Here is a 26,246-nt window from a genome sequence, read left to right as displayed (position 1 = left end):
CTGCCTGGAGTGCAAGCTGTGTGTGCTGGAGGCTCAGTCTGCTCCCCAATACCACCTGGTTCCCCAGGCACTGTACAGGGAGTGGACTCTGAGCACCACCATCTTTCCTTGAACATCTCGTGCACCCACTTTTCTCCTTCTGCATCCTCCTGCACCTCAACTTGTCACCACCCCTTCATTCAGACACAACCACTTCTACACAGCTGTCAAAGGAAGTGGGGCAGACTCCTTACCATGGAAGATGAGGCCCTCCCCCCACTTTCCCCTCCATCACATCCAGACGACGTGGGGCTACCAGCCATCCCTGTGCTCCATTTCACAAATGAAAGTGCTTTTTCATACATTCAGGACTCCTCTCTACACCAACCAACCTAAGGACTATCACTGTCTAGACTGTGGCTTCAGGGTCAACTCACCTGGGAGGGCTTTCCTGAATGCCTCCACCCACCAGCATCCAGACAAAGCAAACCTTCCCTTGCCTGGAGGCAACTTGTATTTTCCTTAAGACCCGGAGCCTCACATGTTCTTGCAGACTTCCACACTCAGCTCCACCTCCAGACTCAAATCTTAAAAAATGAGAATCTTGGGGGTGATGAGAGGAATGCTGGGACCATTGGTGGTGGAAAATGGGCACTGGTGGAGGGATGGGTCCTCGACCATTGTATTGCTGAAACACAAGCACAGAAATTTGTAAGTCTGTAACTGTAACTCAAGGAGATTCACTAATTAAAAAAAAAATCAGAATCTTGTTTTATCCTCAGTGCCTGGAACACAATAAAGACTTAAGACCCAAATCCACACTCAAGGAAGAAAGTAGCAGAGGAAACTAAGGTGAATGGAACCAAAAATGGCCTTTATCAGTGGAGGGTGGGGGATCAAAAAGGTGCAAGTGATGGGGGAGGATATAGCAAGGAAAGGCTTTAAGTATGACAATGAGAAGCAGGATTTGGAGGGGGCCAATAGGGGACCTCCCCACAGTGCTTAGAGCCCAAAGGACACAGCTGCCAACACTCAGCCCTGCAATGTGGGCCTAACAATTTCACAAGTGGCAGCACTGTGGGGAAGAGGGAAGCATACAGTTCTGAGGGTCGAACTTGGCACCCTGTGTACATGTCAGGTATGTGTTCTGGCCCTCTGAGCTGTCTTCCCAGTCCCAAAGCTGTTGCAGCTGCAAAAATGATTGTGTGTGTGTGTGTGTGTGTGTGTGTGTGTGTGTGTGTGTGTGTGTGTATTTAGGGCCACATCTAGCCAAATCTACTTCTAACTCTAAGCTCAGAGATGACTCTTGGCAGGCTCAGAGGACCATAAGGGATAGCAGGGATCAAACCCAGGTCGGCCAAGTGCAAGGCCAATGCCCGACCTGCTGTACTAGCTCTCCAAATGGCAAAGGAGAATTAATCCTCGTTAACTGGTGGGTGCTTCAATATCTAACATGATTAGTTCAAAAGATAAAACACATTTGAAAAGTTGCCAACCTTCTATTCCCGTGTTGAGTGGAGACCAACAAAGATCACGAAACATGCTAGATACACTTTTTAAATAACAGCCTGACCAACTGCTGACATGCCCCCTTAGGAAAGCCCAGCGGTGGTGGGCTCTCTGCTGTGCAGCTGACGACCCTCCTGACAGAACCCGCACCTCACCCTCTGGGGGCTGATTTCAGCAGAGAGATGGAATCAAAGTGTGAGTTTAGGAGTTGGGGAGACAGTACAGGACTTAAGATGCTGGTCTTGGCTGTCACTGCACAGTCCCCCAAGCACCACAGAGAGTGACACCCAAGCAGAGAGCTGGGAGTTGCTGCAAGCACCATGGGGTATGGAGCTGAAAGCCACAAACAGAAACGTGACCATGGGCACATGCTGTGCGTGAAGGAAGCTTTTATTCCAAACAACACAAGGAATCAACCCATGAGCATTCTGCCAGGATCAGCCCCTGGGCACTGCCTGGGCCCCAAAATATCACTAGACGCTGATAGCCAGTGGGACCCCCAGAGCAGGTTCACTGACCTGGGGACTGGCTCAAATAGCTGAACTGTGGACCTTGGCTTCATTTTCAAGGCTCTTCAAAGGCAAGGAAGGGCCTCAAAGAAGTCAGACATGGGAGCAAGGCTATTTCTAACTGCAAAACCCAACTCGACATGCCTGCAACCTTCAAAACTCTGGAACTTATTAAAGCCAGGAATTCTTTGAGTGATGAACAAAAATGGAATCACACCTGTTATCAGCATGTGAGCAGCACTCCTTGGTCTATGCCACGGCTAGTCTATTCGATTTGGCGCTGTGGAGCCAACACAAAAAAGTCACTGTGTACTAGGATATAAATTTAAACTTTTGATCATCCGAAGCCAGAGATATCTAAATATCAGTGAAGAGCAGAACAATCAAGGAGTCTTGTTTGAAACCAGCACTTTGGCTACTATCTCTAAAACTTTCATTTCTAACTGATGCGTGGACACTCTCTATGTCAGAAGGCAAAACACAACATGATCTCTCAGCTTTCTTAATTCCAAGCTGGCAGAGGGCCCTAAAGGGCAATCTACCAGCATCTGTATGTATAAGAAAATTCATACGTGTTGGCCAGGCAGATATCATATTCACAGTGAATACTCTGGGTGGTAAAGAAATTTTATTGTTTGTTCATTTCTGAACTTAAAGCTAAAAGAAAGGCCCAGGAGAAGTTCTAATAGAAAGCCTTTAAAAGAGAAGGGGGGAGGGTTTGTCCTTCTCTCCCAGAAGGGAACATAACACAACACACGCCATAACCATGCCACTAGACCCCAGACCAGGCTATTTCACTCGGGGGCCCTCCGTGTCCCAAGGGACCCAGCGCTGGCAGCTGAAAACCTCCAGAAATCAACCTCCGCCTTCAGGATCCATCTGAGACTCACCCACAAGTGAATGTATTCCTGGACTACGAGACATCTCATGTCTCACACCACCCATACCCCAAACTTACTGCACCACATTTAATGGGGTTTAAAGAGGCAACAACTCTTAGAGGGAAATGTTGTTTTTTACAGATACACACACACACACACACACACACACACACATACACAAACACACACATATATAAGCACACAAAGCTCTGGGTGGTAAAGAAATTTCATTACTGATGAAATTTAACAACATGTTACTGATCTCTTATAGAAGGACTTAAAGGCCTCTGGGTGAAATACAGCAATCTTCACATACTTTTCTCTCAGGAAACTTTTTTGGAGCATTTTCTGCAGTTTTTCATAACAAACAATACAAAATCAATTATTTCGGTTCTTATTTGAGGCTTGGGTTGGTGTTCAGGATGGAAACATCTGAAATATGGTGGTGGGAAGGTATAATGGTGGTGGGATTGGTGTTCAAACATTAAATGTATCAAACATTGTAAACTACTTTATAAATAAAATTAAAAAATTTAATAAAAAAAAGATGGGGGAAAATACAACCTTTATAATGTTACAGTAGCTACTGCACTAAATTAAAACTTCCCCAACACATCTCACCTAATTACAGATTCTTCTTCTCACAGGACTTATTCAGTGTGTAATGAAAACTGAATTGTGAAATAATTGAGATCAGGCTTTAGAGATTTGGTACAGAAAACTCCCTAATAAAAATGGTACAAATGGGACTCTTATGACTATTATTATATATTAAATCTTATTTGATTGATTTTACATATCCCAAATTACAACCATAAGGTAGAAGGTTGCAATTATATTTTTATTGATTCATCATTAATTTTTAATCAAGCTACTGCTACAAGTATTGGTTATTATAGCAATATTCTTTTGTTTCTAAGTTTCTATGTACACTTATAGACAATTTACAAGTATGGATACATTATCAAAATACTCTGTTGTTTTTAAGAAATCTGCTCATAACAATCTTACATCAAAGCAAATGTGTGGAAGACCATGATTGTATCAATTATTTTATCACTATACCTTTCTGATTACTAACGATATAAATGTTTTCCTTTTACCTACAAAGATCTGTTTTCTCAAAATTCATGTTTCTGTTACTTTACTGACCTCACTTGTATGAATCTCAAACTAAATTTTAACTGGAACAAGTTACTAAAACAAGAAGACAGAGTGTACACTTATCAAGCATTTCCTGAAGAAAAAGTACAAAATAAATTAAGAAGCTTTTATTTTATTTTTGGCTTGAGGGCCACCCCTGGCAGTGCCCTGGCATTCCTGGAGGGGCTTACCATATGGGGTACTGAATCTGGGTAGGCAGCATGCAGGGCAAGTACTTTATGCACTGTACTAACCCGGCAGCTCCTGTGCTCTGATTTTAAGTCATTATGATAAGAAGCCAAATGATCTATACAGCATTGTCTCATTATTTGGTAAATGATTTTTTTAGGTAAACTAATGATTGGTTCATATTAACAACCCAAGTATCTCAAGGAAAATAATCAGTAATCTGTAATTGTTACAGGCAGAGCTTCAATGCATAGCCAGGAGACCAATCCTGCCACTGTGCCATTCAAATCTCTGTGATCTTTAACATCCACCTGGTCTTAAACTATGAGATACAGACCTCTCCTATAAAGGTCACAGTTTCATTCCTTTCTCCTTAGACTTCTGGCAAGTTGTGGGGGCTGAAGAGACAGTACAGGGGCTGATGTTGGTTGGATGCCAGCATTGCCCCTGGTCCCCTGAACGTCTCTAGGAATGACCCCTGAACACCGAGCAGGAGAGCCCCTGAGCACTGTCAAACATGGCCCAAAACAAAAGTCCTGGCAATGTTTGCTTTATATTTCGAGACTTAGTTCAGGTCAGGTCTGTTGCATCACCCAGAACTATTCCTAGAATTATAAGATGGCCTCCTTGACCAAGTTGTCTTCTCACCTGTGATTAATATTACTGACTGGTTGTCAGTAACTGAGTTACATAGGGTTGAGACAAGAAGAACCACAATAAATGACTGAAAAAGGGGTTATTATATGAAGCAGAACCACTTTAATTGCAGGATCTGGCTAAGCAAGTGATACAGAACTGGTATTTCTGCTAGACAAAAGCCTCAGAGCCTCAGAGCAGGTGATCAAGAAGGGAAGAAGAATCCAAAATGCAGAAGAGCCAGGAAAAATCAGAACTCATCTATGACCAACCTTGATGCTGTGGGGGCTGATGTGTAAGCGGTCACCTTCACTTCTGACTCAGAATTTAAGGAAGCTCCAGAGGTTTCCTGGTGAGTCAAAGAAGCAACTGCCCAAGGCCCACGCGTAAGGGTATGAACTGCAACAGAGTTCAACCTACATGAAATTTCAAAACAAAAACACAAATTCAATCTTAGACAAATTTGTGTGTGTGTGTGTTTGTGCACACGTATGGAGACTAACCTAGAACCACTATCAAATGAGAAGTCTAGAAAACGAAGTTCCAGCTCAGTTATGTTAACTTTATACTAAGACATGGCACCTGCATGGGTAATTCAATTCTTTCTATGTAATTGTTTTAGACTTATCTCTGGTAAATGGCTGAATTTTTTCTTTCCTCCTACCTAGACTCTCTTAACTATTATGGTTGATTAATTTACATGTACTGGGATTTAGGACTTGTCTTTTAAGTCTTGTCTAAAAAATATTAAAAAATAAAAAAGACTTGTCTTTTAAAATGCAAATAGTGACTGTGCTATAGATATATGCATGACTGATCTGCATTTCTGATTTTCACATGCACAACTGGTTACTTACCACTTCTCCAGCCGAGGCAGCCAACATATGCTTCACAGGCACCAAATATAAAGATGAATCAGTGTGCAAAAAACTTTTCACATATTCATAGGTGATAAAAAAGCAAAAGCTGAAATTTAAAATAAGCCAGTCTTTCCAAAGCTAAACACATATTCAAACTTAATATTTAAAAAATCTAAACTATTTAATTATATCTAATAAAGGTAACAGTTAACATATATTTTCCCCACCCACTTACAAAACTTACTATTATATGCCCTAAATTTATAAAAGAAAAAATTCATGCCCTGAAGAAGTCTAAGATGGGGGCTAGAGTGATAGCACAGCAGGTAGGGCATTTGCCCTGTACGCGGTCACCCGGGTTCGATTCCCAGCATCCCATATGGTCTCCCAAGCACCGCCAGGAATAATTCCTGAGTGCAGAGCCAGGAGTAACCCCTGAGCATTGCCAGGTGTGAGGCAAGAAAGAAAGAAAGAAAGAAAGAAAGAAAGAAAGAAAGAAAGAAAGAAAGAAAGAAGTATAAGAACTAACCTGGCATTAACCACTTTAAGTACTAAAGTCACAATGTTTTTGAATTTTTTTGTTGTTGTTCTTGGGCCACACTCGGCTCTGTTCAGGGCTTACTGCTGGCTCTGCACTCAGAGTCACTCCTGGATGATTCGGGAAACTATATGGGTAACAGGGATTGAATAGGGTCAGCAGTGTGCCCGGTAAGCACCCTACCAACTATACTATTGCTCCAACCCCTAAAATCACAACATTTTTAGTGAGCTTCATATATGGGGTATAAAGTCTTAGGTGGCTGAAGAGACATCCTAGGTGTTAAGGCCTTTTACGTGATGTTGAGCTAATCCGAATTCCAAGCAATATATATGGTTCCCAGAGCACCGTTCAGGGGTCACTACTGAGCACAGAAGCAGGACTAGCCCCCAAGCACTGTCGGATGGTCCTAACCTTACAGACACACACCTCAAAAAGGAAAAGGATGTAAGTTTTTATGATCCAAAATATCTCTCACCAAGAAAATAAATACTCAAGAAAAATTAGCTGCACAGATTTATAAGCAAGATGAAACTGAAAACATATACTTTAACCCAATAAACCATCTCATCCAGAATATGTCATTGCAGGCTACCCCAATCACCATGGCTACTTTTTGCTACATCAGCTCCTCAAGGCAATAATCAACTCTTTGGGGAAGGAGGAGGATAGGTGATAAAAAGAAAAAAAGCAGAAGCTGAAATTTAAAATAGGCTGCTCAGCAGTGCTCAGGCAACTTAGAGGCCACTCACGGTAATTCTTGGCCAACCAGGCTAGAGGTTCTGAGCAGCACATTGGGGCTGGAGGTGCTGAGGACCATCCAGGGATGATCACCCTAGGGATGTTCAAGTCCTCCAGGGAGATATCCAACAGTTCTGGGAGGGGCCTCAAGGGGCTGACCTGGCAGTGCTCAGGGGACCATATGGGTGGGGAGGGAGGGATAAAACTGAACTGTGTTCAGCTGCATTCTCAACGACAAAACAAGTCTAAAGATCTTCCTCGTACTATATGCAACTTTCACTAAAGGTAAGTGAATGGCTCAAACACTGAAAAGGTGTTTGAACATGGTCACACTGTAGTCAAGGACAATGGAAACAGTCCCAGAATTTAAGAAATCTGAAGCAGTGGTTGTCTAAATAAGAATGTTAAGTATGTGAGTGAGTGAGTGCGTGTGTATGTGAGTGTGTGTGTGTGTGTGAGAGAGAGAGAGAGAGAGAGAGAGAGAGAGAGGGAGAGAGAGAGAAAGAGAGAAAGAGAGAGAGAGGGAGAGAGAGAGAGGGATCACTGCTTAAGTGGTATTTTGTTTTTGTATACTTATTTGCTTTTGAGTGCTGCTCAAATTATTAGTAAACAATGGAAGTATTTGGGCCAAGCAGATGCATTCTTTGCATCCTAGGGACCCCAGTTAATCACCATGGTCCCCAACACTACCAGGTAGAGTCCAGAAGGTCCCTGGAGGGAGGTTCTGGGGTCCCCAGCAGCACAAGGTAAAGTAGCACTGCATTCCTGGGCTCCAGCTCACAAATATCTGACCCAGATGGTTGGATTTAACCAGCAGTGGCCACCAGTCATCATGAATACTTCTTGGGATCCACCCTCGCCCCCATATGTACACACACAAAACTAAGCATCTGAAAAAACTAATAAGTATATTAATTAAAACAAATAGTACAGAAGCTCAAAGGAAAGTACAGTCGGTAAGGCACTTGATTTGCATATAGTCAACCAGCACCCAGTATAGTCCCTGGAGCTCCACCAGGAGTGATCCCTGAGCTTAGAGCAAGGAGGAAGCCCTGAACACAGTTGGGTGTGGCCCCCAAAATAATAATACTGATTATAGAATAAGATGGCCATACATAATGTGGCTTAAAAATCACTTAATCACTTAACTTCCCGTTAGTCATCGATTTGCTCGAGCGGGCGCCAGTAACGTCTCCATTTGTCCCTGTTGTGTGCTAGTGTAGCCCAGTGGCATCTGTTCACTCTGGGAACATGAAGAGCCTCAAACCGATCGTTCATGATCTTCACGAAGAAGTCTGACCATCTGGTAGGTGGGCGGCCACGCGGTCTTTTGACATCCCATGGAATCCAGTCGGTAACAGCTCTAGTCCAGCGGTCGTCTTTAAATCTCATTACGTGACCAGCCCATCTGATTTTCGACACCTTGGCAAATGAGACAGCGTCCCTGATTCTTGATCGTCGACGGATGTCAGAACTCCAGATTCTTTCTCTCATTTGAGTGAAATGTGATATTCCAAGCATAGCTCTTTCTATTCTTCTTTGGGAGACCTGAATAGCGTTCTCATCTTGTTTGCGTAGGGCCCAGGTCTCTGAGGCATATGTTAATGCAGGAAGAACAGTGGAATCAAAGAGATGTGCCCGGAGCCGGAGGTTCTTCGTCCTCTTAGCTATTTCTTCGATGTTCTTGAAGGCGTTCCAAGCCGCTATCTTCCTCCTGCACAGCTCGGGTGCCAGGTCATTTGTCATGTTGACCTCTCGACCTAGGTACACATAGCTGTTGCATTCGGAGATGGTCGTTCTGTTGAGAGCGAATGGGGCATCAGGAATGAGGCTGTTTCTCATAAACATTGTCTTCATAAGATTCAGCTGTAGTCCTACCTTTCCACACTCACGGTCAAAGTCGGCCAGCATTTGTGCCACTTGGCTGATGTTTGGTGTTATTAAAACAATGTCATCAGCAAAGCGGAGGTGGTGTAGTTGCCGACCATCTATCTTCACTCCCATTCCTTCCCATTCCAGTCGTCACATGATGTTCTCGAGGGTGGCACTGAAGAGTTTCGGTGAAATGGTATCACCCTGCTGCACCCCTCTCTTGACGTCAATGATCACTTCTTTGTAGAATGGTGAGATCCTGGTAGTGAATCCGCAATACAGCTCACGGAGGATCCTGATGTATTGGGCTTGAATGCCCTGATTGGCTAGGGCTTCAATGACCGCCTCCGTCTCAACAGAATCAAAGGCCTTCTTTAAATCAATGAACGTTAAACAGAGCAGCATCTTGAACTCCCGAGAAACCTCAATGAGCTTGGTTATCATGTGGATATGGTCGATGGTGCTGAATCCTTTGCGGAACCCGGCTTGCTCGCATGGTTGTCCTTCATCTAGTGTTCTGCCAATCCTATTTAGGATGACTCGAGTGAACAACTTGTAGATGACAGACAATAGGCAGATCGGGCGATAGTTGCCAATGTCATGGATGTCTCCCTTCTTGAACAGTAGTACGATCCTGCTGGTTTTCCATTGGGACGGAACCTTGCATTCAGACAGGTAGTGAGTGAAGAGCCGAGCCAGTGTGTTGATGAGTACTGACGGCAGGTTCTTCAGGTGTTCAGGTCTGACCTTTTCTGGGCTGGGTGCTGTTTGTTTCTTTACCAACGAAATGGCGTGTCGGATTTTGGAAGGGAGAACGTTGGGAACGACATATCCATCCTGTGGAATTTGTTATGTCGGCAAGTGGACATGGCTATTGAAGAGATTTGAGTAGAAGTCATGGATAATCTTCTCCATTGCCATTCTGGAGGATGTGATGGATCCATCAGGACGTCGGAGGGCAGTCATCTTGGTCTTGTAGTTGGTGAAGGACAGGCGGGCGTTATGAATACTTTTCCCGGCTTCTGCTGCATCTACCAGTACTTCTGCTCTTCTCTCTTTGAGGTCTTCCTTGATCGCATCTCTGCAATCACTACTTCCACTACCCAGCCGTCGCCACACTCCAGGATACTTTCTGGACCTGTGCAGCCGCTTTGCAGCCGCGCGACACATCATAAGACACTAAATACCCATCTTCAGGAATTGTCGTACCATAATTGATAGGGTTCAAATATGGTAACACCTACAAGGGTGATTAGAGGTCGCCCCAAAAGCCTCTATCCCTCTCGGAAAGACTGGCAAGCTACCGAGAGTATTCCGCCCGCACGGAAGAGCCTGGCAAGCTATCCGTTGTGTATTCGGTATGTATTCGTGGCTTAAAAAAAAAAAAAAAGCAAAAGTAAGTCACTGGAGCCTTCCTCTCTATGGTGGCGTGTGTGCCCCGAGCGCCTGGCTGCGTATGCTGAGGACTCTTCGTTGCCTACTAGGATTCTATCCCAGTTGTGGGCATACATACCCTCTTGTGCCACAAAAATCTGCACCCAAGCTCGTTTGACATCTGCCCTATAAAGTGTCCATGATGTTGAGCCCTGAGGGAGGTGAAGGCTTTGTGGTCAAGCTCCGTGGCCTGCCATGGTCCTGTTCTATTGAGGATGTGCAGAATTTCCTCTCCGGCTGCACGATTCATGATGGGGCCGCAGGTGTTCATTTTATCTACACTAGAGAAGGCAGGCAGAGTAGTGAGGCTTTTATTGAACTTGCATCAGAAAATGATGTCAAATTGGTCCTGAAAAAAGACAGGGAAATCATGGGACACCAGTACTTTGAGGTGTTCAAGTCACACAGAACCAAGACAGATTGGGTGTTGAAGCACAGTGGTCCAAACAGCGCTGACACCGCCAGTGACGGCTTCATGCGGCTTCGAGGACTACCATTTGGATGCACCAAGGAAGAAATTGTTCAGTTCTTCTCAGGGTTGGAAATCGTGCCAAAGGGGATCACAATGCCTGTGGACCCTGAGGGCAAGATTACAGGGGAAGCCTTCGGGCAGTTTGCTTCACAGGAGTTAGCAGAGAAGGTGCTAGGGAAGCACAAGGAGAGAATAGGGCACAGGTATATTGAAGTGTTTAAGAGAAGCCGGGGCTGGAGCGATAGCACAGTGGTAGGGTGTTTGCCTTGCACGGAGCCAGCATGGCCGACCCGAGTTCGATTCCTCCACCCCTCTCGGAGAGCCCGGCAAGCTACCAAGAGTATCTCGCCCGCACTGCAGAGCCTGGCAAGCTACCCGTGACGTATTCGATATGCCAGACACAGTAACAACAAAGTCTCCAATGGAGACGTTACTGGGCCCGCTCGAGCAAATCGATGAACAACGGGAAGGCCTTTACCTTTAAGAGAAGCCAGGAAGAAGTTAGGTCATACTCAGAGCCCTCTCTGGTTTATGTCTGTGCAGCGGCCTGGGCCTTATGATCGGCCTGGCACAGCCAGGAGATACATTGGCATTGTTAAGCAAGCAGAGCTGGATAGAATGAGATCTGGTGCCTACAGTGCAAGCTACGTGGGCTTAGAGGAGTACAGCGGCCTCAGTGATGATTATGGCTTCACCACCAACCTCTTTGGGAGAGACCTCAGTTACTGTCTCTCGGGGATGTATGATCACAGATATGGAGATGGCGAGTTCACTGTCCAGAGCACCACTGGGCATTGTGTCCACATGAGGGGGATGCCATACAAAGCCACTGAGAACGAAATTTACAACTTCTTCTCTCCACTCAACCCAGTGAGAGTTCATATTGAGATTGGCCCTGATGGAAGAGTAACCGGTGAAGCAGATGTTGAATTTGCCACTCATGAAGAAGCCGTAGCAGCTATGTCCAAAGACAGGGCCAACATGCAGCACAGATACATAGAACTCTTCTTGAATTCCACAACAGGGGCCAGCAATGGGGCATATAGTGGCCAGATGATGTAAGGCATGGGGGTGTCTGCCCAGTCCACATACAGTGGCCTTGAGAGCCAGTCCGTGAGTGGCTGTTATGGGGCTGGCTACAGTGGCCAGAATAGCATGGGTGGATATATTAGTTTTGTAGGAGCATTTGAGTTATTTCAATCAAATTTTCACATGCAGCCAACAAGCAGTGAAAAGCAATTATTTCTCTAGAGGAAGCTGTGGGACCCATTCGCACCATGAGTTTGTGAAATCTGGATTAAAAAATTACCTCTTCAGTGTTTTCTCATGCAAACTTTCTTCTAGCATGTGATATTGAGTAAACTAAAACTATTTTCAGTTTTTCTCAATTAATGTTTTGGTAGTGTACTTCAAAGTGATGTTATCTGAGTTAAAGTAGTTTTGAGTACGTCCAGTGTGGATCTTTTACACCACTTCACCAAGAACACATTGGGGAGACATGCTTTTTTGTTTTGTTTTGTTTTGTACTGTTCTGTTTATTTCTGGAAAACTCAAGGTGCTAGATCCCTAATTCAAAGAGGAACGTTTCTCATGTTTGTTCATTCTAGTTTATTTTCATTTAAAATCTTTTAGGTTAAGTTTAAGCTTTTTAAAAAGTTAGTTTTGAAAATTGAGACACAATACTAATACTATAGAAATTGATGAGGCCTTCACTTAAAACTTCCTTTGTACTGTGATTTCCTTTTGGGTGTATTTTGCTAAGTGAAACTTGTTAAAAATTTTTGTTAACTAAATTTTGTTCTTAAAATAAAGACTTTTTCACAATGACTGGCACAGACTATCTACTCACCAAAAAGTAGCAAAATGGCTGGTTGGTTGAAGAGAATTTCTTTTAATACTTAAGTGTGAATTTTAAAATAGTTTTAGGGCATGAAGTCTATGTTTCCCTTATTCTTAAAAAGAGGCTTAAACAGATGTTTGTTTTAATTGTCACGTGGAAATGGAAACAGTGGAACAGAAACACCTATTTAACAATAGAAGCACAGTCCCAATCTCCTGTGACATGTGTGTTTCATTCTTTGTCAGTGATTTGTAATGTCCTGTTCAAGTCTCATACATTGTTAATATTGAACTAGGGATTCCTTAGTCTTGGGTGCTACATATATTAAGTTTCTTACATAAAATGAGCTGATAAGACCTTTTTCATTTCTATAGACTCATGGGTTAGCAATTACAGGTGATTGCAAGGTACACTTTCTCGAGCTTGACCTGCCTGCAGATTCACTAGAAACTTTGCCATCCACTAGTGAGCGGTGGAAAGCATTGCCTAAATTCCAGACAGTTCTATACAATTACCACCATAACTTTCAACTTTTATGGCACACAAAATAAAACCATCAAGACTGGCTGGAGCCATAGCACAGTGGTAGGGCGTTCGCCTTACAAGCGGCCAACATGGCCGACCGGAGTTCGATTCCTCCGCCCCTCTCGGAGAGCCCGGCAAGCTACCGAGAGTATTTGATATGCCAGACACAGTAACAACAAAGTCTCCAATGGAGACGTTACTGGGCCCGCTCGAGCAAATCGACGATCAACGGGAGGGCCTTTACCTTTACCTTTAAGTCACTGGAAGGACATAGCACTGCACTGCACTGTCCTCCCGTAGTTCATCTATTTGCTCGAGCAGGCACCAGTAACATCTCACAACAAATTGTGAGACTTGTTGTTACTGTTATTGGCATATTAAATATGTCATGGGTAGCTTGCCAGGCTTTGGCATGCGGGCGAGATCCTCTCAGTAGCTTGCAGGCTCTCAGAGAGGGGTGAAGGGATCAAACTCGGGTCGGCCATGTCAGCTGTGTGCAAGGCAAACACCTTACCTGCTGTGCTACCACTCCAGCCCTGGAAGGAGATTATCTGAGAGAAAGTCATGGTAATCAATTGCATCATCCAAGAGCAAGTTAGTCAGACAGGTTTAATGCCTTAAATCCATCTGCTCCACAGAATCTCAAAGATAGCAGTAATTTCCACACAGGTTACCTGGGATACTACCCAAACTCCAGGTATCCAATCAATCTACAGAGCAGTTAAACCTCTGGAGGTAACAACAGCATCTGTGTTTTAAATTTGTTATAGTTGTTTTTAATGTATTTGTGGGGATGGAGGACTGGGCCACATCCAGCAACGCTCAGGGGGCCAGACATGAAGCTGGGGATCCAAATCAGGATTCGGTCACTGCCACATGCAAAGCAAGTGAATTCCAGCCCGTACTATTTTTCAGCCCCAGCACCAGGACTTCTTTGGGGTGTTGTGGGGTGGAGGCACGGCTGGGCCACTCCCACAGTACTCTGGACTTCCTCCTGGTCCCGCACCCAAAGATCACTGCTGCCATTGCTTCAGGGGACCATATGCTGTGCTGGGATCCAATCCAGGCCAACCAGTTAAGTGTCCTACCCACTGTACAGTTTCTCTACCCTAGCATCAGCACTTTCCAAAGATGCCAATGTGTGGGGCAAGGCTGAGAACCACTGCTTTTAAGGCATCATAAAACTGGAACAATACGTTAAGGAATCTAATTGGAATTTTAACACCAAAATCCAGTTTTAGAAGAGGGCTCGTTTTTTCCATTTTTTCTATTGCAATCAGCTGGAAATCTATAGCACTAGCTGATTCAAAAGTTTAACAAGTTCAGAAAATAAGTTACAACTCATAAGCCATTATCTTGGCTTCATATCAGTGAGAAAAAATCAATACAATTTTTACCATTAGGGAAGGATCCAATAGCATTAAAAGGAACACCAGCATATATTCCACGAAAGCCACCATCCTTCTTAAATCCCTGGGGACTCTGCAGCCTGGTTTTAATGGTATCCAGTGGAAATAATATCAAGTCCACAAAAACACCTGCTATCCCACCAGCCTTCAAGAAAGGGAAAAGGTGGGAATAGAGAAAAGGAGCAAAAGGTTACAAGAAACAGCCAATCCCTGACACACACACACACACACACACACACACACACACACACACACACACATTACAATAAAATAAGCCTTCTGCCATTGGGGGTAAAGATTTTTTTTTAAGTAGAGATTTCAAAAGTAGAGATTTTTAAAAACCTTTTTAAAGACTTTTTTTCCTCGTCTCATTTTGATTGAGGGACCATGGTTTACAACATTGTTAATCACACTTTCTATGCATACATTATTGTACCAGCTCGCCCACCCCAAGAGAGCCTCCTGCCTTCCCCCAGCGTCCCCCCAAGACCCCTCCCCTAAGTAAGCTCAGTTCTGTAGAGAAAATCTCTAGCTCCAACGCCTTTGGCCATTTGTTGTTTCCTCACTGAGTCTCTTTATATCCCACATATGAGATTTTTTGTCCTATTGTGGAGGTGGTGACACCTACACATACACAGATGAGTAACACTAAACTCCGGAAATTCCACAAAATTGTAAATCGGTGATAAGTTGATAAAATATTATTTTCAAACACTGTGTGTCTTTCGAAAAAAGCAGTCTTTAAAGCATATTTCTCATATCATCACACAGGCATAATCAAAGAAGCTTTCACTGAGATATTTTGGGGGAAATAATCATTATTGCCGCATATTTCCAGCTGTAGATTTTAATGATTTTATTTTGAATGCATTTATTGGTGTGTGCTTGGGATCACACCCAGGGCCTCCCACACTGCAAAGCAAATGCTCTGCTGCACAGCCATCCCCAGCCCCACCTTTGTGGTGGATTTTTAATACTTTCAGGTGGTTTAAAAAGTAAACAAGCAGACAGAATTCAGGAAGGAAAAGAGTCCAGTCTCCTTCCCTGCTCCTAGTAAGTCAAGTGACCAAATTTATTCAGTAGTATCCTTTCAAAGGGGCTGGTTGTTTTGCTTGTTTGTTTATCTTTTCACAGTCACTTAAGACACAAGCAAATCTGGATATCTTTTCTTTTCTTTAAAATAAAAGGCAAATATGTGCTGCCTTGCACCTAATTGCTTTTCCTCGCTTGGCTATCTTAGTTGTCCTATCATGTCAGACCAAATCTTATATATTTGTCTTTTAGGTCATTTATTTTAACTAATGAATCTCCTTTTTAAGACCTGCATTTGTACAAGTTAATAATCCTGATGAACTTAGATCCGTATTTTAATAAATTCACATCTAAGAATTCCTATTTGAAGGATATATGTAAAGTCCATCCTCTAAATATATTAATATTGATGTATTTCATTTGCCTTGCACGCGGCCAACATGGCCGACCCAAGTTCGATTCCTCCGGCCCTCTCTGAGAGCCCGGCAAGCTACCAAGAGTATCTCGCCCGCACAGCAGAGCCTGGCAAGCCACCCGTGATGTATTCGATATACCAGACACAGTAACAATAAAGTCTCACGATGGAGACGTTACTGGGCCCGCTCGAGCAAATTGATGAACAACAGGAGGACAGTGACAGTGACGGTGACAGTATTTATTACTTATACATTAATTTGTTTCTAATTAATAAATTATAATTTTTGATTATATTTTTTATATTGAGTGAATAAACGGAGTGGGAAGGAGTTACATTTTCCTAAAGGACATTAAAATATGGCCCCAGCTTATCATCTAAGAAATACCTGATTGCTTCACAGAAGTTACAGTTTCTGTTTGCACCTCAAGATCACAGCGAAATCTGTAGAACATTTTAAAATTGGAGAGCAGGGGCTAGAGTGATTGCAGAGCAGATAGGGCATTTACCTAGCACGTGGCTACTGAAGATTCAATCACCGCGATCATATATGGTCCCCTGAGTCTGCCAGGAGTGATACTTGAGCACCAAGGCCGGGAGCACCACAGGGTATGGATCAAAGTCTGAAAAATGAAAAATAGAAATAAAAAATACATGATTTATGTAAGATGTTAAAAAAATACCCAGTATCAGGGCCACAGAGGTGGTGCTTGCCTTCCATACAGCCAAATCAAGTTCGATCCCCAACATCCCACATGGTCCTCTGCCAGGAATGATCCCTGCGTGAAGAACCAGGATTAATCCCTGAGCATCGTTGGGTGGTGGCCTCCAACCCCCCAAAATTAAACAAAACCAAAAAAACACCCAGTATCGTTCATTCAAAGTTCAAAGCAATGAGTTGGGGCCCAAGGGGCGGCTGAGAGGCAGAGCACATCTTCCCACCCAGCACTGCCCCACTGGCTGCAGTGTGGTCCCCAGTGTGCCATCACTGCTGCACTGTGACAGTGCATGGCACCCCAGTCACCACAGAAACAAAAAGGGGGAAACAGTTAAAAGCTCCACTGTGCGCTGGAGCAATAGCACAGTGTTGTTAGGGTAGGGCATTCTCCTTGCATGAGAATGGCTCGGGTTCGATTCTCAGCATCCCATATGGTCCCCCAAACACCACCAGGATGATTCCTGAGTGCGGAGCCAGGAGTAACCCCTGAGTATTGCCAGGTGGGACCCAAAAAGACAAAAATTAAAAATTACAGAGCTTTTAATTTTTTATTCTGTGGATTTTCAATAGGCTCAGGAGGGACACAGCAGATTTCCTACTAACTCTCTGCTCTACCGAGGCCCCTACAAGCCCATTACAGGAGTTCACTGCCAAAATGAAATTACTGAGAGCAATTCAAATGTGCCTACTTTTTGGTTAATAAGGTCAATTATTAAAACCCGATTTGCATTAGAAATATCCCTATAAACCTTGCACGCAACTAAATGGCTGGTCTTCGACAAGAGTCACTCAAAAGGTCACAAAGATCTCCTCCATCATAATTCTAGTGGTATCACAACCAGCGCACCAAGCTAAGCCAGCAAGAACCCCACATGGTCAGGAGAGAATGCCCACCCAGGATTTCTTTCTGAAGAGTTTAGTGGCCTTTCCTAAGTCACAGAAAAGATTCAGAAGTAATGCAGACCTTTTTTTAAGCCAACCATGTTCAACACTTTTTTCACTTTTGTGAAAAGATCTTATTAAAAAAATCCAGGATGAAAATAAAATATTTTACCTGTTTTCATTTCTCAAAGCACAAAAAAGTAAACCCATTGTGAGAATGTCTTGCTATACCTCAATTCTTATCAAACATGCAGCACTTCATTCTTATTTTCTCTTTAATCTTAGGAGAGGGTTCAGAGAGATGCTTGCCAAGACTGTTAAATTTTAATCAATAAAGTAATTACTGTTTTAATTTATGTGGCTACTTTGCATGCATTGATTTTTTTGACAATTCTTACCTTGTGAGAATGAAATGATCAAATTCAACATACTTGCACAGTAAAACATGAATCAAAAGTTACTAATTGCTTCTGTGGAGCTCAAACTTCTCTAACTCATGTGTCATTAAAAATCATGAGGCTTTTGGGAAACTAAAAAAAGTGGAAGAACAGAGTCACATGGCAGTTACACATTTAAGAGTTAAACAAAAATGTGAAGCAGATATGTAATTTTTGCTTCAGTACTACATAGAAAAAAGATCGACAGTATTATTCAAACATAACTAATATTCAAATGAGCTAAGTCAATTATATCCTTATAGATCCTACCAAATTCTTTTTATTTGGTCTGAGAAATCTGTTTTACATATGGTCATCTATCAAAAAGTTTATCAAGCAAATGACTAAATTCTAGATGATGGTAGTTTGCACTGAAAATTGTAAGAACGTGGGGCCAAAGTATACTATAGCGGGTAGGGCACTTGCCTTTCATGTGGCTGACAGGTTTGATCCTCAGAACCCCCAGGCCTGCCTGTATTGATCCCTGATTACAAAGCCAGGAGTAAGCCTTGAGTCTCAGGTGTACCTCTCCCCTATCCCCCCAAAAAAGGAAGAAAGAAAACTGCAAAAACTATGTGAAACCCAAATGAATAGAACTTAACCCAGATGAAACAGTAAGCCTTACTATAGTGTAACAAGAGGCTAACACCTTGATATTATATGAATGAAATACACCTCTCTATCATAATTTAACCCATGCTAAAAATGCTAGTAGCCGATATGAAGAAGAATCTCACCAATGCTCTGAAATTACGATGTATATTTTAAAAAGCAAGAATACATGGCAGACACTCAGTGCCTCTTTTGCAAACCACAGCACCCAAAATGAGAGAACAAAAGGGAATGCCCTGCAACAGAGGCAAGGTAGGATGGAGGGATGGAGGTGGGAGGGATACTGGGATCAGTGGTGGTGGAGAATGGGCACTGGTGGAGGGATGGGTATTCAATCATTGTATAACTGAAACCCAGAAAAAAGCTGGGGTGGCCATACTAGTATCCAACAACATTAATTTCATGTTGAAGAAGAATAGAAGGGATAATGAAGGCTATTTTCTCATCAAGGGATACATACAACAGGAAGAAATCACTCTTAAATGCATATGCACCTAAAGAGGGAACAGCTAAATATTTAAAACAACTGCTAACAGATTTTAAGGAGGACATTGCTAGCAACACAATAGTAGCTGGAGACTTCAACATCGCCTTATCATCTCTATAACTGAAACCCAAGCACAAAAATTTGTAAGTCTACAACTGTACCTCATGGTGTTTCACTAATAAAAATTAAAAAAATAAAAAAAGAATACATGGCAGAGCAATAGTACAGCAGGTAGGGTGCCTGCTTTGCATACAGGCAACCTGGGTTTAATTCCCGGCATCCCATATGGTCCCTCATATACTGCCAGAAGTAATTCCTCCTGGAAGAGCCAGGAATAACCCCTGAGCACTGCTGGGTGTGGCCTAAAACAAACAAACAAAGGCAAGATTACATGTAATAAAATGTTTTTCAAAAAGTGGCTCACTCAACAATAGGGGAAAAAATTACTGATGCTCAACTAGAGAATAAAACCAAACTATTTGCCTAATTTACCTGAAGAAAATCAACACACTCAAGCAGCAGCTAACGACCATCCAAAACATTAATATGGCTTCTCTGGGGGAACATTCCTCCTTGACATTCCCAGGTTCGCTAAGAAGGAGCCCTCAGTGAGTAATCACCTCCTCAGAAAACTGCTGTTTCTGCTTTCTGCAGTGTCTGTCTTCTTCCCTGCTTATTCATCCCCCCTGCAGTGATCCTTGTCCCACTGTACTAACCATAAAAACTTCCTCCAACAGAATTTTTATCTTACCATTTTTCAGCCTAGACACCTTTCAAATATGTCCACAGCTCAAAAGATTATGCGGGGGGGGGAGGGGAGTGGAACTTCTAGATCCACCTATCCCTCCAACCGCCACACCCACCAATTGCACTTTCCTTATTAGCATCGTAATCTCTCCTTTTCTCCAACTCACCTAATTTTCCTCATTTCTAGGACTTTATACACAGGCTCCTTACGCAGGAGCCTAGATTTAGATTTTTCTATTACTTACACACTAATCTTAATTTTAATTCTGTAACCGAGTACATTTTCTAGTATTTAGGTAGTTACACCCACAAACTGCCCCTGGAGCCATGAAACCCCATCAACGGCCATGATCCAGAGACTATAAAACAAAGTTCCCAGAAGTGCGTAGTGGCATACGCCAGTGTGACCTCTTATAGTCTAGTTCTCCTCCTCGGAGAAACTGGCAAGTTACCGAGAGTATCCTGCCTGCACGGTAGAGCCTGGCAAGCTTCTGTGGCATATTCGATATGCCAAAAACAGTAACAATGATGAGTCTCGTTCCCCTGACCCTGAAAGAGCCTCCAATGTGGCACCATTGGGAAAGACAAGTAAGGAGAGGCTGCTAAAATCTCAGGGCTAGGACGAATGCAGATGTTACTGGTGCTTGCTTGAGCAAATTGATGAATAACAGGATGACAGTGATACAGTGATACTGATACATGGCTATTTGTTTAACATCTGTGTGTTCACCTATGTCTCCTGCACCAGTACACAGCAGGCACTTAATCATGTAGGGATTCTTTTATCTTAAAAATGCATGAATTAGGGGCCCACAAAAGTACAGAGGGTAGGGATCTTGCCTTGCATACGGCCAACCTCACATCCCATATGGTCTATTGATCCCCATTAGGAACTATCCCAAAGCTCTATTACTTTGGCTATGATTACCACATATATTATTCCAATTTTGCTATGTTATAATCTGACACGCCAATATTTTAAGACCTTCTAAAAGATTGAAGAGTACATACATCTACTAAATTCATAAAAAAAAAACTTAATAACTAGAGTCCAGAGAGATAGTAAATTAGGTCAGACACGAGGCTGACCTCAGTTTGATCCCCAGCACTGCATATGGTCAGTCCTTCAAGTACCACCAAGAGTGATCCCTGAATAGAGTCTGGAGTGAGCGCTGAGCACTGCCAGGTGTGGCCCAAAATAAAACAAGAATAAATAAAATAAAACCTAACAATTAATTCGTACATGAAATCTGTAAAGTCCTTCACTTGTAGTCACAACTTAGAAGTTTCACAAAATTCTGTGTTTTAGACTTACTCATCATACAGTAATAGTTGGCAAAAACAATCCAGCATCAAGTTCAGAACCTTAAAGAGAGGGAGCCACAGTGATAGTACAGTGGGTAGGACACTTGTTTTGCACGTGGCTGACCCGAGTTCAATCCCCAGCAACCCATATGGTCCCCAGAGCTCGCCAGGAGGGCTTCCTGAGTGCAGAACCAGGAGTAATTCCTGAGCACCACAAGGTGTGGCAAAACAACAGCAGGAGCAGCAATGTCAAGAGAGGGGCTAAAGCAAGAGTACAGCACATAAGGCCCTTGTCTTGCGTGCAGCTGATCAGAGTTCAATCCCGGACACCACATCGGGTGCCCAACACACGGCCAGGAGTGACCCCTGTGCACAGAGCCTGGAGTTTAAGCCCTGAAGACCACTAGGTGTGACCCCAAAACAAAAACATCCTGGAGACTCTCCCCTTGATCAGCTTGACAGGCCTCCACTCCTCATGCGACTGTTGGAAGGAAACACTGACATGTATACTACATGCCAGGCACTGCACTCCACAGCCAACATCTTATTCAATTCTCCATGTCTCAGCAATCAGGCCTCTCTCCCTCTCTCACTCTCATGCACAAGTCCACTCCAGCAGTGCTTGTGGGGAGCCAGAGGTCTCCATCTTGGATGTGTGGGCCTGTACATTCCTCACAAGCACATGGCATCCCACCAGGTGGCCCTTGGATGATGCAATCTGGCTAGCCCCTCTGTAACTCTCCACTCCTTCTACAGCTATCTTGACTGACCATCCACTGAGTGTTAGCTACGATAGAGATCAGCCCATTCTGTTTCACACATGTGCCACCTTAAGGTATATAAGTGCCTTGCAGACATCTAAGACGTGCATCCATTCCTTCTCATTCCGGAGCCCCCTCGCCCAGGATATCCCTCATAGGTGGAGTCCTGCAGGTCAGGACCCCATAGCAGCCCACAGCACCCCATAGCAGCCCACAAGTGCTGCTAGCCTACAATGGGTTAGGCATGCCAGAAGATCACCCAACAAAGAGTCAGCAGTAAGCAAGCCCTGAGCAACACTGGGTCCAAATCCTCCCCAACCCTCATAAGTAGGTATCTAGTAGTAGTAGTATTCTATTCTCTTTAACTCCTTTCTTTGGTAGTACTTATCATAATATGTTTGGTTTACAAGGCTTTATCAAGGTTTTCAAAGAGCAAAGTACATGGAGATAAACCATATGCTAAATGAATAAAATGAGTTTTCTTTGCATACAATGAAATACAACTTCCCAGGTCAGAAAGACAGTACAGTGGGCAGGGCATTTGCCTTGACACAGTTGATCTGAATTTAATTCCCAGTACCCCATATGATTTCCCCAAATCCTGCCATGAATGATTCCTGAGCACTACGAGGAATGGTTAAGAAAAGCAAAACTTTCTTGAAACTCTACTCATTGATCTTGATTTTTTTTCCTCTAAAATACATCGAAAAAATTACATTTTCTTGCATGAACCCCAAACCTTAAAAAATATTTAAATTTTTAGGTCAGAAATGTAGTACAACAGGTAAATTCTTGAGTCAGAAAGATAGTACAACAGGTAAGCTTCTTAACTTGCACATGGCTGACCCAAATTCCAACCCCAGCACCCCAATATGGTTCCCCAATTCTGCCAGGAGTGATCCAAGAATGCAGAACAGTATTATGCCCCAAGTACAATTCGATGTAGCCCAAAAACAAACACAGGGGAAAAATAACTTAAACTGTTATTCTTTCTGCATGTATGTGCTCTGGTTACATAAACACACACACACACACAGACACCCTACCATTCTTTTATTAACTCTTGTGTGTGCGCATACATACACACATCCTACTATTCCATTATTAACTTTTACACTCACCTGTTCTTAGCAACTGCTTCTGTTATTTCAGAGACTGGCAAGAAGATAGTAAGTGGACAGAAATCCATGTAACACTGAATGGACTGTAACACTACTCTACAACTCTTAGAAATATTTAATAAATCTCACCTGTATGGTTCTGGTCACTTTACCTAACCTCTTTATACCTCAATTCCCTCAACTTGAAAATCAAGATAAGATTTTAACTTTGTCAGAATCAAATGATTAGATGAGAAATTTATTTAAGGGAGAGAGGGGAGGAAAAGAAATCTCCTTTCTTCTGAGACAGTAATGTTGTTAGACCAAAAAAAAGGAAAGAAAGGAAGAAACATGAGCATGGTAACATTTGTATCTCTAAAACCTAGCTCAGAGGTTTCAACAATTCTAGTTTAAAGCTATTAGTTCATATTTCTGGTTAATATGAACCAATATGTTTTCTCTACTACTACTCTAAACTAGTAGTCCCATAATGTTTACCCTAACATACTTCTATAAAATAGAATATTTCACTATTGTCTCTCGACAAACTGAGCTAAAGAAGCAAGTTTTTCTCTTGTTCATTAAATTATATCCAACACCTGCAACAACAAACATTTGATAATTTAATTAAATTCGTCTGGGGGTTGCAGGGGAGCTCCGGAGATGACTTAAGGGCTTTGCACCCTGGAGCTACCCCCAGAACAGCACCACGTAGTGGCTGTCAATCCTGACCTGTTCACTACCGCAAGTGGCAAGTCCTAGTGGATTGTAACAAAGGCTTCAAAATGTCTATTCAATGATTGTTTTTTTTTTCTACTGGGGGCTTCTTCTGGCTTTGGTGTTAACAAGTGTTGACTCTTGCTGCTTTCGAAGGAATTACAGTCATATTGCCTCCACTGCACATCTATACAGGAAGGCTGGACTACTGGGAAGCAGTTGCATATAGACCGAACCAATGAATGAATGTCATTGTGGGTGTGTGTGTGGGGGGGGGACATACAGCAAAACGCAAAACCACAACTTCAGTCTTGGACAAGAGGGGGTGTGAGCGATTTGCGTGAGCACTTTCTGTTGGACTGCATGATTCTTTAATTCCAAATCTCGGGGGTGCGGGGCGGTAACGTAATTAAAGGTTTTTTTTTCTTCCGTGAATCACCAAACGAAAAAACAGGTCCTGGAGCACCCTGACTGCTCGCAACCTCCTCGGGGTAGAAACTGCGGAACGGAACCGGTGGAGAGACGCAACGGCTGCCTCGCACAGCTGCCTCCAGTGACCCCAGGACAGCTCCGCGCCCAAAACCGAGAGCAAGACCTAGGGCGGCAAGGGGCACCGCGGCCCACCGCCCCGCAATCACCAGCAGCGAGGCTGTCAGGCCGGGCCGGTCCAGAGCGCGGGTTCCGTCCAGCCTGCGGCTGCCGGGCGAGCGGGAAACAGCACCGGCTCAGGGCGGCGCCATCTTGGGGCGGGTCCCGCAGGGCCACTTCCGCGTCACGTGACCTCCGACCCACAACAACTCCACGTGCGACGGAGCCGGCGGGGCCGCCCGAGGTTCAGTAGGAGGAGCGAAGGCCGGGCCAGGGAGCCAAGTCTCGCGACGCTTCCCCAGTCTCAAGTCAACCTTGAGACGTCGCGAAAGGAGAAATCTCGCGAGTGTTTGAGCCGTCCGTTGACCTAAAAGGGCGCTCTCCGGGGTCCAGATTACTGCGGGTTGGAGGCGTCTGCCAGTTCCGGAACCCGGGCTTGGCGACGCTGGGGTTTACCCTCTCAGATCTTGCTTTAGTCTCATCTCTTGATTTTGATCTGTACATGCTGTGATTTTTCCAAAGAACTATCAGATGAAGAATGTAGATGTACAAATGAGGACGTAGAAAAAAAAAAACAACGCCCCAAAAGTTTCCTTGTTAGCGTTCTCCACTTCTAACAGTTGCTGAACCTCAAACTTTCGTTGCAGTTTACTTTCTGGTTCTCTATGCTAGAAATATGCTCACTTCGAAGCTCTAAGTGCTTAATAAAAGGCTTAGAGTAGACTACATTTATTAATATTCTGACTATATTTTCCAGATTTCTTTGATTTAGATTTCCTCTCCTTTTCTAATTTCTTCAGTCAGGAGTTGAGTTGGCTTAAAAAATAGCATATAATAATCATAATCTACTATGAAGCATTAAAAATATGAATTAGAAATAATAAGAAACAAATGCAGGCGATTTTTCGTATTATTCTCATATGAAATAGTACCTGGTTTGAGGCAATCCAAAACTGGTTCCAATACCTACCATCTAACTTTATATAGTGTGTGTGTGTGTGTGTGTGTGTGTGCACGCGCGCGTGTGTACGGATGATTGACAGACATTCCTCCTTTAATACAACCAACTTGTAAAGTAAGCACAATTACCACCTTCCTGAGGATCCAGACGGTCCAAGATGTTCATTTCAACTTCAGAATTTCAGATAACGTAGCAGAACCAGGCCTGATACAAAATTCTGTATGCTTTTTTCAATCTATCTTACATACCACTGCTAGAATCTTTATTCTTTTCTAGATAAAGTGATATAAAAATGGCAGAATACCTTTAAGGTTTCGGATGCTAAGCAATCACTACTAGATTTGGACAAAACTGTGAGATTGATTTTCCTTCCTTGTGAGGATAATAATAGTAACTCATTCATTTGGCACTACTACAGACAAGTATGAAAGTGGCAAGTTCTTAGTTTCTAGCTTATAGAAACTATACTATTTTTTGTTTACTGTTTTTGTTTTTCTCTCATTAATATTCTGACTTTATCTTTTATTTTCCAGATTTCTTTGATTTAGATTTCCTCTCCTTTTCTAATTTCTTCAGTCAGGAGTTGAGTTGGCTTAAAAAATAACATATAATAATCATAATCTACTATGAAGCATTAAAAATATGAATTAGAAATAGTAAGAAACATAAATGCAGGCGTTTTTCATATTATTCTCATATGAAATAGTACCTGGTTTGAGGCAATCCAAAACTGGTTCTGATACCTACAAAAATCAAAGCAACAAAAATACTTTCTCTTCCAAAGTTCATAAGCATAATGAATGTCTAGTTAAGACTTAATAGAAGGAACCAGAGTGATAGTATAGTGCATTGGGCACTTGCCTTGCAATCATCTGATTCTGGTTCAATCCCCATCATCCCATTTGATGCCCTGAGCACCACCAGGAGTCGTCCCTGAGCTCAAGAGC

At 43.1% G+C, this 26,246-nt stretch overlaps 2 protein-coding genes across 2 annotated transcripts in view; one reads left to right on the top strand and one right to left on the bottom strand.

The window, feature by feature from the left end:
- Window positions 1-24,842, bottom strand: part of SLC25A26 (solute carrier family 25 member 26) — a 124,041-nt gene extending 99,199 nt beyond the window's left edge. The window contains 4 exon segments of the mRNA XM_056129706.1: window positions 5,706-5,834; window positions 14,526-14,682; window positions 24,389-24,446; window positions 24,706-24,842. Coding sequence (XP_055985681.1) covers window positions 5,706-5,834; window positions 14,526-14,682; window positions 24,389-24,446; window positions 24,706-24,842 — 481 coding nt within the window.
- LOC130037568 (heterogeneous nuclear ribonucleoprotein F-like) lies at window positions 10,310-12,239 on the top strand. Its single transcript, XM_056129444.1, is given in 2 exon segments — window positions 10,310-11,007; window positions 11,269-12,239. Coding segments are annotated over 2 exon segments (1,323 nt in total). The 5' UTR covers window positions 10,310-10,430; the 3' UTR covers window positions 12,015-12,239.
- Window positions 24,843-26,246: the final 1,404 nt, after the last annotated feature.

Source organism: Sorex fumeus, unplaced genomic scaffold (genome assembly GCF_029834395.1).
Source record: "Sorex fumeus unplaced genomic scaffold, SorFum_2.1 ptg000072l, whole genome shotgun sequence".
Taxonomy (NCBI): Eukaryota; Metazoa; Chordata; class Mammalia; order Eulipotyphla; family Soricidae; genus Sorex; species Sorex fumeus.
This window is presented reverse-complemented; position numbering and strand designations above follow the sequence as displayed.